The sequence below is a fragment of the Clupea harengus genome, chromosome 10 (genome assembly GCF_900700415.2).
Source record: "Clupea harengus chromosome 10, Ch_v2.0.2, whole genome shotgun sequence".
Lineage (NCBI taxonomy): Eukaryota > Metazoa > Chordata > Actinopteri > Clupeiformes > Clupeidae > Clupea > Clupea harengus.
This window is the reverse complement of record NC_045161.1, coordinates 26,673,790-26,688,691: the sequence shown is the minus strand read 5'-3', so window position 1 is coordinate 26,688,691 and position 14,902 is coordinate 26,673,790. Positions and strand designations below refer to the sequence as shown.

General features: G+C 48.8%; 1 protein-coding gene across 1 annotated transcript in view; it reads right to left on the bottom strand.

Moving 5' to 3' along the window:
- The window catches only part of tp63 (tumor protein p63), a 54,818-nt gene that overhangs the window by 4,113 nt on the left and 35,803 nt on the right, over window positions 1-14,902 (bottom strand). Inside the window, exons 5-10 of the mRNA XM_031574615.2 lie at window positions 6,045-6,231; window positions 5,597-5,712; window positions 4,763-4,872; window positions 4,256-4,380; window positions 3,896-3,981; window positions 3,407-3,531 (exon numbers count right to left, since the gene is read on the bottom strand). Of these exons, the coding sequence (XP_031430475.1) occupies window positions 3,407-3,531; window positions 3,896-3,981; window positions 4,256-4,380; window positions 4,763-4,872; window positions 5,597-5,712; window positions 6,045-6,231 (749 nt within the window). The remainder of the gene's footprint in view (window positions 1-3,406; window positions 3,532-3,895; window positions 3,982-4,255; window positions 4,381-4,762; window positions 4,873-5,596; window positions 5,713-6,044; window positions 6,232-14,902) is intronic.

Here is a 14,902-nt window from a genome sequence, read left to right as displayed (position 1 = left end):
TCCCGACCTACTTCAACCTCCCACACTCACCAGGGAAGGGAAGTGGCCAGCTCTGAGGCTGTTCTGACTGTGTGCAATGTAGTTTTTTGTGCAATACCAGCAGGTATTATATTCATTTATAAACTACACATCTGAAACTACAGGAAGTAGAGAAAATCCAGCATTCTAAGAGATTTGTACATTATGAAAACTGCCTGAGTGAAACCAGACATCTGTTAATCAATATATGACACACATTAGCTACATACAAAAACAATCTTTAAAAATCAGCCATGCAGATAGTCTCTTTTAACCTTTTGGAGTCTGAAAAGACCCTACATTAAGAACATTCATTCTTCACGTGTATAAGGTGTAGAGGAGTGTGGCGCAGTCACCTAGGGGTTGTTCACTTGATCCTTAGTGGAACACTACCTTGAGTGAACTGAACCCCTACGAGGGTAACTGGAAGAGCTGGAGTTTACTGTTGTTTATTACATCTATTCCAATGATGGGACATAGAGAGGAGTCCAGAGGAAGAGACAAAACGAGAGGAAGAGACGAAAAGGAAGAGGAAGGAGCAGAGATGAAGGGATGCAGAGAAGTAGAGTTGAGTGCAGTCTGCGGAGGAGGAAGAGGAGCAGCAAGTGGAGGACAAGGAGGAAGAGGAGCAGCAGGTGGAGGATGAGGAGGAAGAGGAGAGGGATGAGATGCTGACCCGTGGGGCCAGTGCAGTGGGAGCAGCAGGTGGAGGACGAGGAGGAAGAGGAGCAGCAGGTGGAGGAAGAGGAGCAGCAGGTGGAGGACGAGGAGGAGACTGAGCCGTGGAGGAGGCCAGCGCAGAGCAGGAGCAGAGGAGGAATGTGAGTGGGGGAGCCTCAGGAGGAGCTGCAGTGCCTCTTCTGCTCACTCGCTGGCTCGAGCAGCTCGGAGCGCAGGCGGGCTTTTAGCAGACTGCACACCGAGAGACAGAGAGGGAGAGAGGTAGAGGAGAAAACACAGACAAAGACAGAAAGACAGAGAAGAGGAAACTTATAGGTGATTGTGACAAAAGTCATTTGATAAAAGGGGAAAAATATGGAAACAGCTCCAAATATGCAAGTAGAGAACAGAATATTCTAGAGAAGGAGGGTCAAGGGTCAAGTCAGGAGAAATAAAAACACACACCTTCAGACAGACCGACAGCCATTAAGAAGTGATGACAACCAGGGGAAGGAACAGAAATATTTACGAAGGAGGTTCGGGACCAGGTCAAATAATTCGATGCATTAGATGCATAGTTAGAGCAGAATGTGTCAGACCACAGATGGAACTTTACTTTTAAGTGTCAAGATCCTAAAGAATGGTGCTTGACGAATGTCAAGCATCCATATCTCATATTATTACAAAACTTTAAAACTAAAGTCATGGTGGTATAAATACTTAATGCCCGTAACTGTCCGACAGGACTGGCTATGTGTGTGACCTAAACGGAATTCTTATATGCAGAAAGTGTCCACATGGTGGCACTACAGCTTAACTATAGAGGCTCATTTAAGCGGTGGTGGAAGGAAGGAGAATTTGCGGCGACGGGAAAACAGTTGGAGGGAAAAAAAGACAGAGACATGATCATCTAAAACAGCTGGTACTTTTTATTAGGCACAGTGGGAAGAGCAGCTTGTGGATGTTAGGAGAGAAGCAGAAAAGAAGAGAGGAGAGGCAGAACCCTCAGGCATGCAAGAGGAGAAAACCAAAAAGATGAACACTGAGGATACACATCTACTCAAGGTATCTGCCTTTTAAACACAACACACATGGTACACGTCCAAAATAAAATACGACTGAACATCTCCTCCATCCTTTAGATTTGAACACATTTTTCTGTTGAGGTACAATAGACAGCAGTGAGGCTACCCTGACTCTATCCGTGAGGTGACTACTGGCACAGGAAGGTTGAATCCCATGAGAAAAACAGCTCTACTGCGTGTAAATCTCTTTGAGGTCCTAATGGCTACCTGGCTCCTAGCCTCACCTAGTCATCTGCACAAACTCTTATTCCCGCCCTATAAAACCCCTCACAGCCTGTCCTCTGCTGCCACACTGAAACCCCTGAGAGAAACGAGCGCTGAGAACCAGGCTGCTCTGTGACTCCACTACACACACAACCTCAGCAGCGGGCTTCTGTCAGCCTCCTTAATGAGAAACGCCACGGATAAGCAGTCATTATCACAGGGCGTTTAAACACACAGTTCAAAGCTATAATTTACATATCCCTCACTCAAGCCTCTTTTTTTGTTTCCCTCGCCATCATGCCCACCCCCCCGTCTTTTTTCTCTTCTCTCTCTCTCTCTCTCTCTCTCTCTCTCCCTCGCTCACTTCTAGGCCACACCACGGAGGGCCGAGCTTCACGGCCTGAGAGAGTGGAGATCCATCTCCAGCCCAGGAGTACCTGGAGCTCAGGGAGCTGAGGGCTCCACCTGTCTGGAGGCTAAAAGGGCTTTAGCTGGTGGCTGAGGCTGGCCGGAGGCCCAGGGGAGTGTGTGGGAGTGTGTGTGGTGTGTATGTGTGTGTGTGAGTGTGTGTGTGTGTGTGTGTGTGTGTGTGTGTGTGTGTGGGAGGGGGGGTTGACAGACGGCTCCAGCACAGGCCTGTTCTGCTCTTGAGGCAAGGTACACCCTTTTGTCATGGCGCATATTAAAAGGTATGATGCAAACGCCAGTCACGGTTGACTCAATGGTTAGTAACTGTTTGCAAAGCAAAGCTGAAGCTCGGGTGGCCAGGCCTTGCTGACGCGAGAAGAAAAGAATACGGATAAGCTTGAGCGTTCTGCTCAGGTACAGTCTGCCAGGTTATCTTCAGGACACTTCATGCTCTGTCTCTTCACACTCATGCAATTTTCCAGCTCGCGCCATCCAAAAGCCCAATCCTTAGTATAATTCCAAGTTTTCCGAATGGTGAATACAGGTTAAACACACACACACACACACACACACACACACACACACACACACAAACACAAGCAATACTCTCAGAGTCTTTTTAAGGGTATTACCCTGAGGTGACACTTCAATGCATTTGTCTGCATACCTCGCCTTTCAAATGTCAAGGCAAAGCACCGGTGCCTAATAAGGTCACATCCATTACACAAAATGGCAAGCAGGCAGGCAACAGCAAACACAGCAGGTAACATGGTAACAGCCAAGGCAAAGGAGAGAAAAAAACCAGCACACAAGGGTGGACCTTGCTGATGGATCTTAGGGTGTAGAGTAAGTGTTGTGATTATGTGGTTATGAAAGGGACGTCCTGTTGCACGCACTCTTTCGCTCTTAGTGTCTGTCTTTCTTTATTCTCTATTTCTTTCTTTCACTCTCTCTCAGCACGCTTTAGAGTGCGATATACTCACTGATTCTGTCCCTCTCTCTTAGCACGCTTTAGAGTGGGATATACTCACTGTTTCTGCAGGAGGCTCTGCTGCTGCTGCCTGTAGGATTCTATAGTGTGCTGAGGCAGAAACTGCATGAGCTCCAGGGACTCTTTGATTTTCACCAAAATCTCATAGATTTCACGCCCTTTAATCTGTGAGGGGGAGACAGACAGAGAGACAGAGAGAGCATGAGTCAAGGCCTTTTAAGGCAGCCTTTTAAGGCGGTCTCATCAAAGAGGCATCTCTCTGAGGGCACGCAAGGATTCACTTCGTATGACGCGTCAAAAGGAACAGTGTACTTAACAGTTAATGAATGGAAAATCACAACATACTTTTTTGTTATAAGATATGCCTGGGGTTAGGGGAAAGAGTTTTAGGGGTTTAAGGTTAAGGAGAAGTACATTGTATAATTATTTTACCTAGTGAAGCATACGGTGATTGGGACATTTCATATCAAGAGTGACTTTTAATGATAGTTCATCAAATCAAAATAAGAGGTCTGAAGCAGCGACTCACAGGCAAATATAAAACCTCGTCATCAGTTGATCTTCTCTTCTTGATGGAGGACACCTGTATCCCGTGGGACGCCTGGCGGTAGTTGGCTGATGGACAGACAGAGACCTGATGTCAAAGTGTGCTCTGTGTCTATGAGTGTGACACTGTGTGCAAGCAACGGGGGGAGCAAACAACACCAGAGGAAGACAGAAGACGGAATCCCACCAGGCAGCATGCATCCATGTTGTATAAGGGTGTGTGAGTGTGTGTGTGTGTGTGAGAGAGAGAGAGAGAGAGAGTGTGTGTTGAGAAAAGAGAGTGTGTGTGAGGTTAAAGCAAGACCCGTCACCAGCCCCCTACGCTACTTACGGCGTTTCGTACCCTCACTGCTCTTTGATCCGTCCGTCACGTGCTGCTTGCGGATGCTGTCCTCGTCCGCCTTGCGGTCTCGTCCAGGACAGGCGCAGATCCTCGCCTCAAAGCACCGCCGACCCAACACCTGGCCACTGGAAGAGGACATGCAGAGAGAGAGAGAGGGGCAGAGAGAGAAAGAGAGAGAAACAGAGAGAAAGAGAGAGAGAGGTAGAAAGAGAGAGAGAGGGGGGGGGGGCGAGAAAGAGAAGGAATATTACATTTTCAGATCAATAAAACAGGTGAAAATACTTCTTCCACGTAATGAATATGATAGACCCATAGAACCATAGAAGAGTGGTTGCCAAGTGTAAAACCAAAACTGTTGCTAAGGTGGCATCATATTTTGACACTGTTGTGTTCATGTAAACACCATGCAACCTGAGTTGCCAGATAAATTAAATACAAGATCAGCAAACATGTCTTTTAAAAAAACTGAATGGTGTCATATAGCAAAAGACAGGAAGTGGGCCGTACTCTCTGGTCTCCAAGGTGACGATGATGAGGATGGGGCGTCTGTTCATCCCTCCCACACAGCTGGAGTTGCACATGAAGTTGTACAGGATGGTTGTGAACTCTGTTCCCACCTGCACAGAGCACAGCACCAGAGGAAGACATCAGTCACAGGCACCAAACCATTTACTCAGCATGTGTGTGTACACTAATTCGGCTCCCAAACAAAGAGACGATGTGTGTGTGTGTGTGTGTGTGTGTGTGTGTGTGTGTGTGTGGGTAAATTTGCTTGTTTTAGAGCCAGTGTTCAACATGTGTACAGCCAAATTCAATAACAAGCAAACAAACATTTTCAGTGGCACTGTTCAGGAAGTGTATTGCTTAATTTAATACCATAAACAAACACACACACACACACACACACACACCAGCCTTGGGATTAGAGATCAGGTGGTGAAACAGGTTAGGTGGCTGGATTAGTGTGAGAGTAATAAACAGAGTGTGCTCTCAGCCCTCAGACAGGAGAGGGGTCTTTCAGGGACACAGACCCACAGGAGGAACACCTGGTCCAGAGAGCTGGAAGAAGGGAGGGGGGAGGGGGGGGGGGGTCTCTGGCCCCCCATCATCATGACCCCTGTCTGTTTCAGAGAAGGTCAACAGCTTTACCAGCGGCTGCGGCCCTCACCTCTGAGTTATGGGCCCCAATAGTGGTGGGGTAATAACCAGGTGTCAGAGTGATGGGGCTTCAGGGCAAGAGTCGTGGAGGTGTGTGTGTGTGTGGGGGGGGGGGGGGGGGGGGGGGGGAGGATAGGGGTGGAGAGGTGTGGGTAGGAGTGTAGGAGGGGTGAATGGTCTCACCTGGGGCGGCTCATAGGGCACTAGAACGCTCTGGCGCCCCGTTATGGAGTCCTCCATGTACTGGGCGTGGCTGTTCCCCTCCACCCGAATCAGGTGGCTGGGAGGGGCAATTTGACCTGGAATTAAAAAAAAACACTTTGGTCAAACACACACAAAAACTCCACATCAGAAAAACACTTTGGTCAAACACACACAAAAACTCCACATCAGAAAAACACTTTGGTCAAACACTCACAAAAACTCCACATCAGAAAAACACTTTGGTCAAACACACACAAAAACTCCACATCAGAAAAACAACAGCTCATAAGAGTAACGTTTGTGATGCGGCTCGCGTCTTTGTTCAGGCCTTGTACGCCGTACAGCACTTTGAGACAACATCTATTGTTAATGACGCAGCATGAATGTATGTTGTGTGTGATCTATGATGCTAAGGCGGGCAACTGACCGTCGTTGAACTCGCGACTCAGCTCGTGATTGGGGCAGCGCTTCACCACCTCGGTCACGTGCTCGGCCTTCTTGTAGACGGGCATGGCCCGGATCACGGCCCCCTGGGGCGGATTGGTCAGAACCTTGATCTGGATCGGGCACGTCTTGGCGATCTGACAGTACAGCTTCTTCAGTTCTGTAGAGTACTGCAGACACAGGACACCAGAGGAGAAAAGGTCAGAAACCAACAAACACAAACCAAAACAAACAAACAAACAAAGTACATAAATACATAAGAAAATATTCACATTTTGGCTTTATGAACGACCAAAAAATAACAATGTTACAACTTCATAACAACTTCAGTCTGAATGTTATAACTATATACGTATATATATACAGTATATATATATACAATGTACCCTGCTTCTACTCTCTGAACTGTTCAAAATTGCATTTAAATGGTTTGGTTCTGTTCCAGCTGTCATCTAATATACAGAGTGAACCTCAACAGCATCTTGGGTAAATTCCACCTCGACTTCCTACGTATTGAAAGCACCTCCAAATTCACTCGAAGGGTTGACGGTAAGAAAATGAGTGTGCAACTGTCTACCGAAACAAGAGCAAGAGTGAAACTGTCACTCGAGTGTCATCTGTTATGTGCAGCGGTGCACAAATAAACACTCAGACTTCAGGAGAAGACATGACTTTCCCACAGCGCAGCACCAGTGAGGCAGTGGAGGAAAACAGCTGCCTCATAAAGGCTCATAGAAGGGAAGAGTGTGTGTGTGTGTGTGTCTGTGTATGTGTTTTAGTGTGTGTGTGTGTTTGTGTGTGTGTGTGTGTGTGTCCTGAGGAGACAGAGGAGGGTCCAGTCCCTGCTGTTTGATGTCTCCCCACCAGCTGGATCCACACACTAGGGGCCTTCTGGTACTGTGTGTGTGTGTGTGTGAGTGTGTGAGTGTGTGTGCATCTTTGTGTGTGTGTGTGTTTTTGTTGGAGTGTGTGTGTGTGTGTGTGTTAATGTGTTTGTGTGTGTGTGTGTGTGTGTGTGTGTGTGTGTGTGTGTGTGTGTGTGTAGGCAGCAGGCCTGTGATTAGGAGTGATGGGTGTATAGAGGGTGAGTTTAGTGGAGGGATGGGCTGGGGTGGTGTGGTGTGGTGTGAGACACACCTATGAGATGCCTGCAGGGCAGAAGCACCCAAGCCAGGAATGCACCAAACTCACCCCCTCCAGAGGCATAAAACAATCCCGGCACCTTCCCCTCATCATCCTCATCTAACGGCATTACTGGGTAGGTAACTAAGTCAGCCTGTGCTCCACACACACACACATCCTACACGTAACTATGAGCTCACTTCCGTTCTCAAGGTGCGCGGTGGTCCAGTGACGAAGCATCGTTACTAACCGCGGGAATCTGAATCGCGCTGACGTCACTGAAACGAGCGCCGTTGGTCAACATCAGTGGCCGCACAGCTCTCAAGACTCAGGTGTTAGTCATGGTCACATGGTCAGCAGAGGACCGAGTTGAACCCCCCCCCCTACCGCCCTTGTCATCAAGAATGTGTCATCCCAGAGATAACCACCCATTCCTGGCAGGAGGAGGACGCCAACAATAGGTGTGGACAGACTCTCCAGTGCTCGCCCCGGCTGAGCTGACTAAACAAACACACTGACAGAAATCAGTGCGCCACTCTGAGAGGGAGAGAGAGAGAGAGAGAGAGAGAGAGAGAGAGCAAGAGAGCGTGGAAAAAAACAACCCGGGAGAAAAAAAAGAAAAGAAAAACTTCTGAGCAGTTCATTTGTATAGAGAGAAAGAGGGGGGGGGGGGGGGGGGGGGAACGAGGGAGTGAACACTAGGCTGGAGGCTGTTCTAGAACAATGGTCCATTAGATTCCATCTCCATTAACTTTTGATACGAAGCGTTCCAATGAAAGGAGGCCCGCCCCACACCTGCTGACTCTGTGTGTTACACAAGCTTGGCACCAGAGACACTCTCTGACTCCACATCAACTCTCTCAAAAACACTCCCCAATGCTTTTCAAAACAAACAGCAAGCCAGAGACACACACACACACACACACACACACACACACACACACACACACACCACACACACACACACACACACACACACAGAGTACTATAGGTCCTTCATCCTCCTCCACGCATGTGACCCTCCCTTAATTACATTAATGTAGATGATAATTTACTTTCATTCAGGCAACATAATTAAAAGTACACTGCTGATACACTGAACTGGTTTCTGGTATTCTAATCTCCTCAGTGCGTCCCTAGCTCTGTCTCCGAAGTGAGACCCTGACATTCCTCACAGTGTCCTGTGTCTGTCTCAGCTCTCCCTGGCCGTGACTGGAGCAGCTACATTTCGCACCCAAGGAAGCGGGAGTCACACACACACACACACACACACCGGCTGTAACTCTAGCTTTTACGCAGCGTACACCTCAACTCTGCGTCCCCTCAGTTCCCAGACCTAAGACGCTGGTCCAGGAAAACGGACGCGCTGGTGGGGTATGCACACACACACACACACACACACACACACACACACACACACACACACACACACACACACACACACACACACACACACACACACACACTTTCTCTCTCTCTCACAAACACACACACATGCACGCGCAGGAGTGGCATGTGTGCGTGAGACGGGGGAGAACGGCTTGTCTTAGCCAAGGTCTGAGATACTGCTGAATTTTTAGCCTCTTCCTCCTGGAGGCTTTTCAGCAGCAGGATGATTGAAGCCCGGTGAGCGTGGAGAGAGAGCGACTCGGGGGAAAGGTCTCTTATGAAACGGAATGATGAATATCTGCGATTGCCCTAATGCTCCCAACCTGATACACCCCTCAACGCTACTGTCACTCAGCTAAATGAGCTGAAGCAGAGCAAAATAGAAAAAGAGAGATATAGAGAGGGAGAGAGAGAGAGGGAGAGAGACAGAGAGAGAGAGAGAGGGAGAGGGAAAGAGACAGAGAGAGAGGGAGAGAGAGAGAGAGGGCGGGAGAGAGGGAGGGAGAGAGAGGGAGGGAGGGAGAGAGACAGACAGAGAGAGAGAGACAGAGAGGGGGAGAGAGAGAGAGAGACAGACAGGGAGAGAGAGAGGGAGAAGGAGAGAGAGGTAGAGAGAGAGAGTGAGGGAGAAAGGGAGGGAGGGAGAGTGGGAGGGAAAAAGGGGGGGAGGAAAGAGAGAGCTAGAGAGACAGGCACGGAGAAAGAGCTAAAGAGATAGGGGAGAGAGAGAGAGAGAGAGAAAGAAAGAGAGAGAGAGAGCTGTAGGAGGACAGAGCTTTTGGGGGAGGGATGGGGACTGCAGCGCTCCAGAGCTGTGATGGGAGCTCAGTGGCCTTCTTCTGAGGGGGGACTTGGGGGAGGGAGATAGCGCATCTTAACAGCTTGACACATACCAGCACACTCGGGGTTAAACACAGATGACCTGTTAAAAGAGGGCCCAGGGCACTGAGACGCAGCCAAGGTACGCTGTCAGTGCATTTAGTATGAATTAATCACTTCAGTTAAACACACACACACATTCATGCTCACACACACACACACTTACACTTATCCACAAACATACACACATACTCGGCAATCCCTGCCCTGAGGCAACACATTTTGAAGTGTGCAAATGTTGGCTTGTGTGAGTGTGTGTGTGTGTGTGTGTGTGTGTGTGTATATATATGTGTGTGTGTGTGTGTGTGTGTGTGTGTGTGTGTGTGTGTGTGTATGTGGGGGTGGGTATGTGTGCATGTGTCTATGTGTGCAAGTGATTAAGTTTGTGTGTTTTTGAGATTGTATGAGTGTGTGTGTGTATTTGTGTGTGTGTGTGTGTATCTGTGTGTGTGTGTGTGTATCTGTGTGTGTGTTTGTGTGTGTGTGTGTGTGTTTGCACGTGTGTTTGCTGTGTGTCAGGCAGGAGCTGCTGTTGCTGACAGATCTCGCAGAGCTAAAGCTAACACGAGTGCTGGGTGGAGAAATCCCTGCAGTTGACTGATGGGCTCCACTGCCTTGTTCTACAGGGTGGGGTCACCTGTGTTAAGGTGTAATTAAGAGCCATTCATTGGCCACACTGTGAACTACCATGCCACACACTCCAGAGGAGGCGAAGATAAAGAGAAGCTGTCAGGTTGGCTTGGCTGCTCCTCCACTAATGCCCTTCAGCTGGCAGAGCTGTAGGTTGTGATTCATAACACAACAATAGCCTAAGACAGGAAGGACTATTTCAGAGTCGTCAGCATGACTTCATCTTCTTCACTTTGCTAAACTGCAAGTGAGAGTTTGTGTTGTTGCAACACTGGGAAACCATTTTTTTCTGATGTATTATATATATATATGTATTATATAGCTGTATTTGTTAGACTACATATGTTAATGCAGTGAAGCGGAAATGAACAGCCCAGCGGTTGCATATGCAACATGTGGCGGTGAGAGTGCAGAAGGCAGAGCATCTTCAGTCTGTATGTCACTAAGGCCAAGTATTCAACCCTCTGGGCTTAAGTATGACCAAAACTCTCCCACACAGCAGCACAGCGCTTCCCATGTCTACATGTCTGTGTGAAATCAAATTCCCAAAGTCTCCTTTAAGACGCCAACACCACGCGTTTCCCTTCCGGTTCTACACACAAACACACGCACACATACACATGCACACACTCTCACTTCATGCACCCGTATGTGCATCCACACACACAGACCCGAACACACACACACACGTACACACACACACACACACATACACGTACACACACACTCTGCTCCCTGACGCTACCTGTCAGGGCAGGTCTGCAGCTGTGGAGTTGGTGTGTGTGTGTGTGTGTGTGTGTGTGTGACAGGCGCTGCGGGCTGCCGCGGCGGTCGTGTCCCGACAGAGCGCTGGGCTGCGCCGGGATGTTCCGTGGCGCCTCTGGTCTTGTCTCCCTCATACCTGGCGTGTAGAGTCATGCCTGTAGCGTCTCCGCGACCTGTTTTAATTGGGCGAAAACGCCCTCTTGTTTTTTTCCCCCTCGGCAGCAGAGGTGGAGAGGCAGGAGAGAAGGAAGAAAGGAAGGGAGGGAAAAGAAGAGGAAAAAAACCACCTGCTTTCACGGTGGGCCAAAAAAAAAGAGGGTGAGAAAGATGGAAAAATAAAACTACTTCCTCAAGTGGATCTGTATCTTTCCTGACATGTCCTCATACTGCGAATGCTGATACTATGCAGCTGATAGGTGCAGATAACACAAGAGCAGCACAGGAAACCCGCCTCTGCAAATGAAAAACTTGAATAGTAAGTGGCGGAGAATAGCTCTGCTGCTTCCGTGTTGGCTGTCACAGACTTTGGTGACATCGCAGATTCTGGGGGCGTCACTATTGTCACCGGATGGCACGGGTGGCGCGCGTGGCACGCGTGTGACATGCCACCTGCTGTAGCAATGTAGGGGGAAGCCGTTTGCTTAGACGCATGCTGTGACTGGGTTGCATAGGGGACTTCGCTAGTCAGCGAGTCACATGAAACCAACCAACCAGCCTTGCTACCTGCCAGCCAGTATACAAACTGTGGGCTGCACAGGGGATCGACTAGTCAAAGTCGAATGTAATCTCCCAACCTACGGACTTACCTACCTACCAACCAACCAACCAGCCACTGTGGTCAGTCCTCTTCATGTTCCATCCCTTCACCATCCTGCTGCATCCAAAGGAACAGCACAACAACAACGAGACCAATCTGACCACTCAGAGAATGTTCAGTGCCTGTGGCCGAGGCTAGTTGGTCAGGGAGGTATGGCGCGTCCATCATTTCCTTTCCTCCTCCTCCTCCTCCTCCTGCCTAGGCCTTACCTGCGCTCTCCAGTTGCACCAGTGATGTAAGTGGATGCCCCTGCGTTGTTGTGCTGGCGTGGCTCAATGCCCTGTGATTAAATGATGCGGCTCGGGGAACGCGATCCCTTCCAAAGGAAAGGAATGGGCGGCTTTGCTGTAATTACGCTGGATTTCCCCCCTACGCCCGGCTCAATGGTCGCCCTGAGCGGGGCGAGAACGCTTCCACCTCGTCTTCCGGACCTGTGCGTTCTCTCCGTGAAACTTTCCATTTCTTTGCATACCACAGGCAGATCCATGAAAAGCCATGGGGGGGGGGGTTAAGTATTGTATTCCCTCATAGGTGCTCAAATGTATTTAAGTAGAAAATGAAAACTAAGTAAAGAGCATTTAATAGTGATATTCATCAAAACGCTTTGACTCACAATGCTGAACCATCAGAAACGATTGTGTCTGGAGACTACAGGAGATGGTGAGTGCTAAGACAGCCATGTCTATCAGTGTTTATGCAGACAGATCATTTTTCTTTGAATGCTTCCCAGAGTTCATCTCTAGCCATTCTGCTCTGGCACTGCCAGTCGAGTGCAGTACAGGTAATCTCTCCCATTGTTTGCCCAGAGCAGGGAGAAAGACTCACGCATAATAGAACTTCACCAAGGGCCCCATTACTGAGGAATCATTTCCACAGCAATCTCTTCAATCCTGGATTTATGCTTTTTTCTCTCTCTCTCTCTCTCTCTCTCTCTCTCTCTCTCTCTCTCTCTCTCCACACCTCCCTTCAACTCTTCCCCCAGCACACACACCACCAGCGCCTCCCGGCACGCTGCAGGTTTTGAGGGCTTGTGTGGCAGAGTCAGGCGAGTCTCGACAGGCTCCGTGACACAAACAAGTCTCGGCTCCATCTCGTGAGGGATGGGATGGGCCCGCAGATGTTCCAGGGGCAAGCCGTGTCTTGCTGCCTTTCGCTGGAACACTCGTCTCTTTGAGCACTTCTGTGAGGCAGCTCTTCCCTTCTTCCCTCCCTCCCCTCTTACCTCCCTCACTCCCTCGCTCGCTCTTTCTCTTCGTCTCCACTCCTTCGTTTCCTCCTCCTCCTCCTCCTCCTCTTCTCATTTCGGTCAGGCAACATGAGCTTAGGCCATTGAGCACAACTCGTCTCGGAGAGAAAGCGAGCAAGAGAATGCTGCACGCCCCCCCCCCCCCCCCACCTCTAAAGCACGTCCGGATTCGGGACAGAGGCGCATGCTATGTATACGAGTATTATCGGTCCATTCTGTTAATACCCTAGCATTAAGCTACAGGCTGGCCTCGCGCCCCCAAAACACAAACACTCTAAAAGCCTGCTGAATATGAGCCACCAGAGACCTCTGACCCCAGATCAGTAGTGACACAAGTGAGAGGGCGTGTGTGTGTGTGTGTGTGTGTGTGTGTGTGTGTGTCTGTGTGCTCAGTCAAAGCTCCCACAGAAAACAGCTGATTGAGGTCATACTGCCACCGAGAAGCGAGAAGGATGTAAAATTAAATGTAATACGATAATAATAAAGAGTCGTTAAAGAGCGATAAAGAGTAAGGCTCATTGCTTCATCTGGGAAATCACTTCAGGAGGAAGAGAAAAAATCCAACAACAACAGGGGAGATAAGATCTTCAATGTGTTCGATGAAAGTAGAGGGCAGTTATGGGAAAAGGATGACACATGTTTAGATGTGAGTGTGTGTCTGTGAGAGCGTGTGTGTCAGAGTGGAGGCTACGCCTGCAGTGACAACATCTCCAGAGGGATGCGGAGAAGCGGCATGGTTATCAGGTCTTCCCAGTATAAAACGAAAGTACACGTACGAACGTGGGAATGGATACTTCCCAGGTAAAAAAGCGTCCTCCAATGCCATCCCCCACTTGTGCAGTCAATGATTTTTAGCTTCTATATGGACTTTTTGTAGAGGATAATCCCAAACGACGGTCCGTTGATACTAACACTTCATAGACCAGTCAAACAGATTGGTGTGAACTACTGTAGGACAGCATAATGAACTTTAGGTGTGTGACTGGTTATTCTCACCTGCAGGAGACAAAGAAATAGGTGACCTCAACTTTTTGGGGTGTGTCGCTATCACACCCATTGCATTTCCAAATACAATATACTTAAGAATCTGACAGACACTTTTGTTTTTTTTGGTCATAAAAGCAGGAGGGCTGATGAGAAGCTGTTGTGGGAATTGGGTGAATGTCACAATCCCACAGTGTCGCGCAGCCAATGGGTGTCGGCAGGCTGCCTCAAAAACATCCTGGGATTCACCCCGTTTACAAAGCCGTTTGAATTGATGTAATAAGCCCACAGGTTTTTCAACCTGTTCCTCTGCCAAATCATTACCAGCACCTCTTTGGAGTGGAGAACTAAAAATCAAATCAGTTCCTATGATGTGAAATGAAACCATGCTTTTCATCCAAAGTAAAGGGAACTAAAAAAACTATTATATTTCTGAGAGATAGAGAAATTGTTTCACTATCTCGTTCTCCTTCCACTACTTCCCTGTTCTTGTTCCCATAGTCTGCCACAATTAAGTAATCTATTTACAGCAGCTAGAAGTCTAGACGACACCACAGGATTTCCCCACCTGCATGTCTCTATCTGCAGGTCAAAACCTGATTAAACCGCTAGCGGCACTCACCATTAGGGGGCGCTGTGCTCTCCTCAGACCCACTAGCTTGACTCAGCCAGTGTTTCACGGTGACGCTGCATGACGCGATGCAGTCACTCTTTGCAAACAAACAAACACGCGCTAGTCACACGGTGAAGCTCTGATGTAACTACTGTCACTGCAACACGGTGGCAGCTCAACTATCTGGTTTAGTCAGTTCCCATGTGCCGCTTAGTAGCCAAAAGCGTTTGTATAAGCCGCCCTAACGGTTATGACTGATTTGGGACCAGGCCTGGAGGGTGTAGCAGTGTCTCACGCCTTGCTTTCGCTATTCCAGCAACTGTAATGTAGCGCACAGCAGCAAGCGGCCAACAGGGGGTGCCCTTTTTCAAAGCCCGTTTGGACTCTCCCATTATG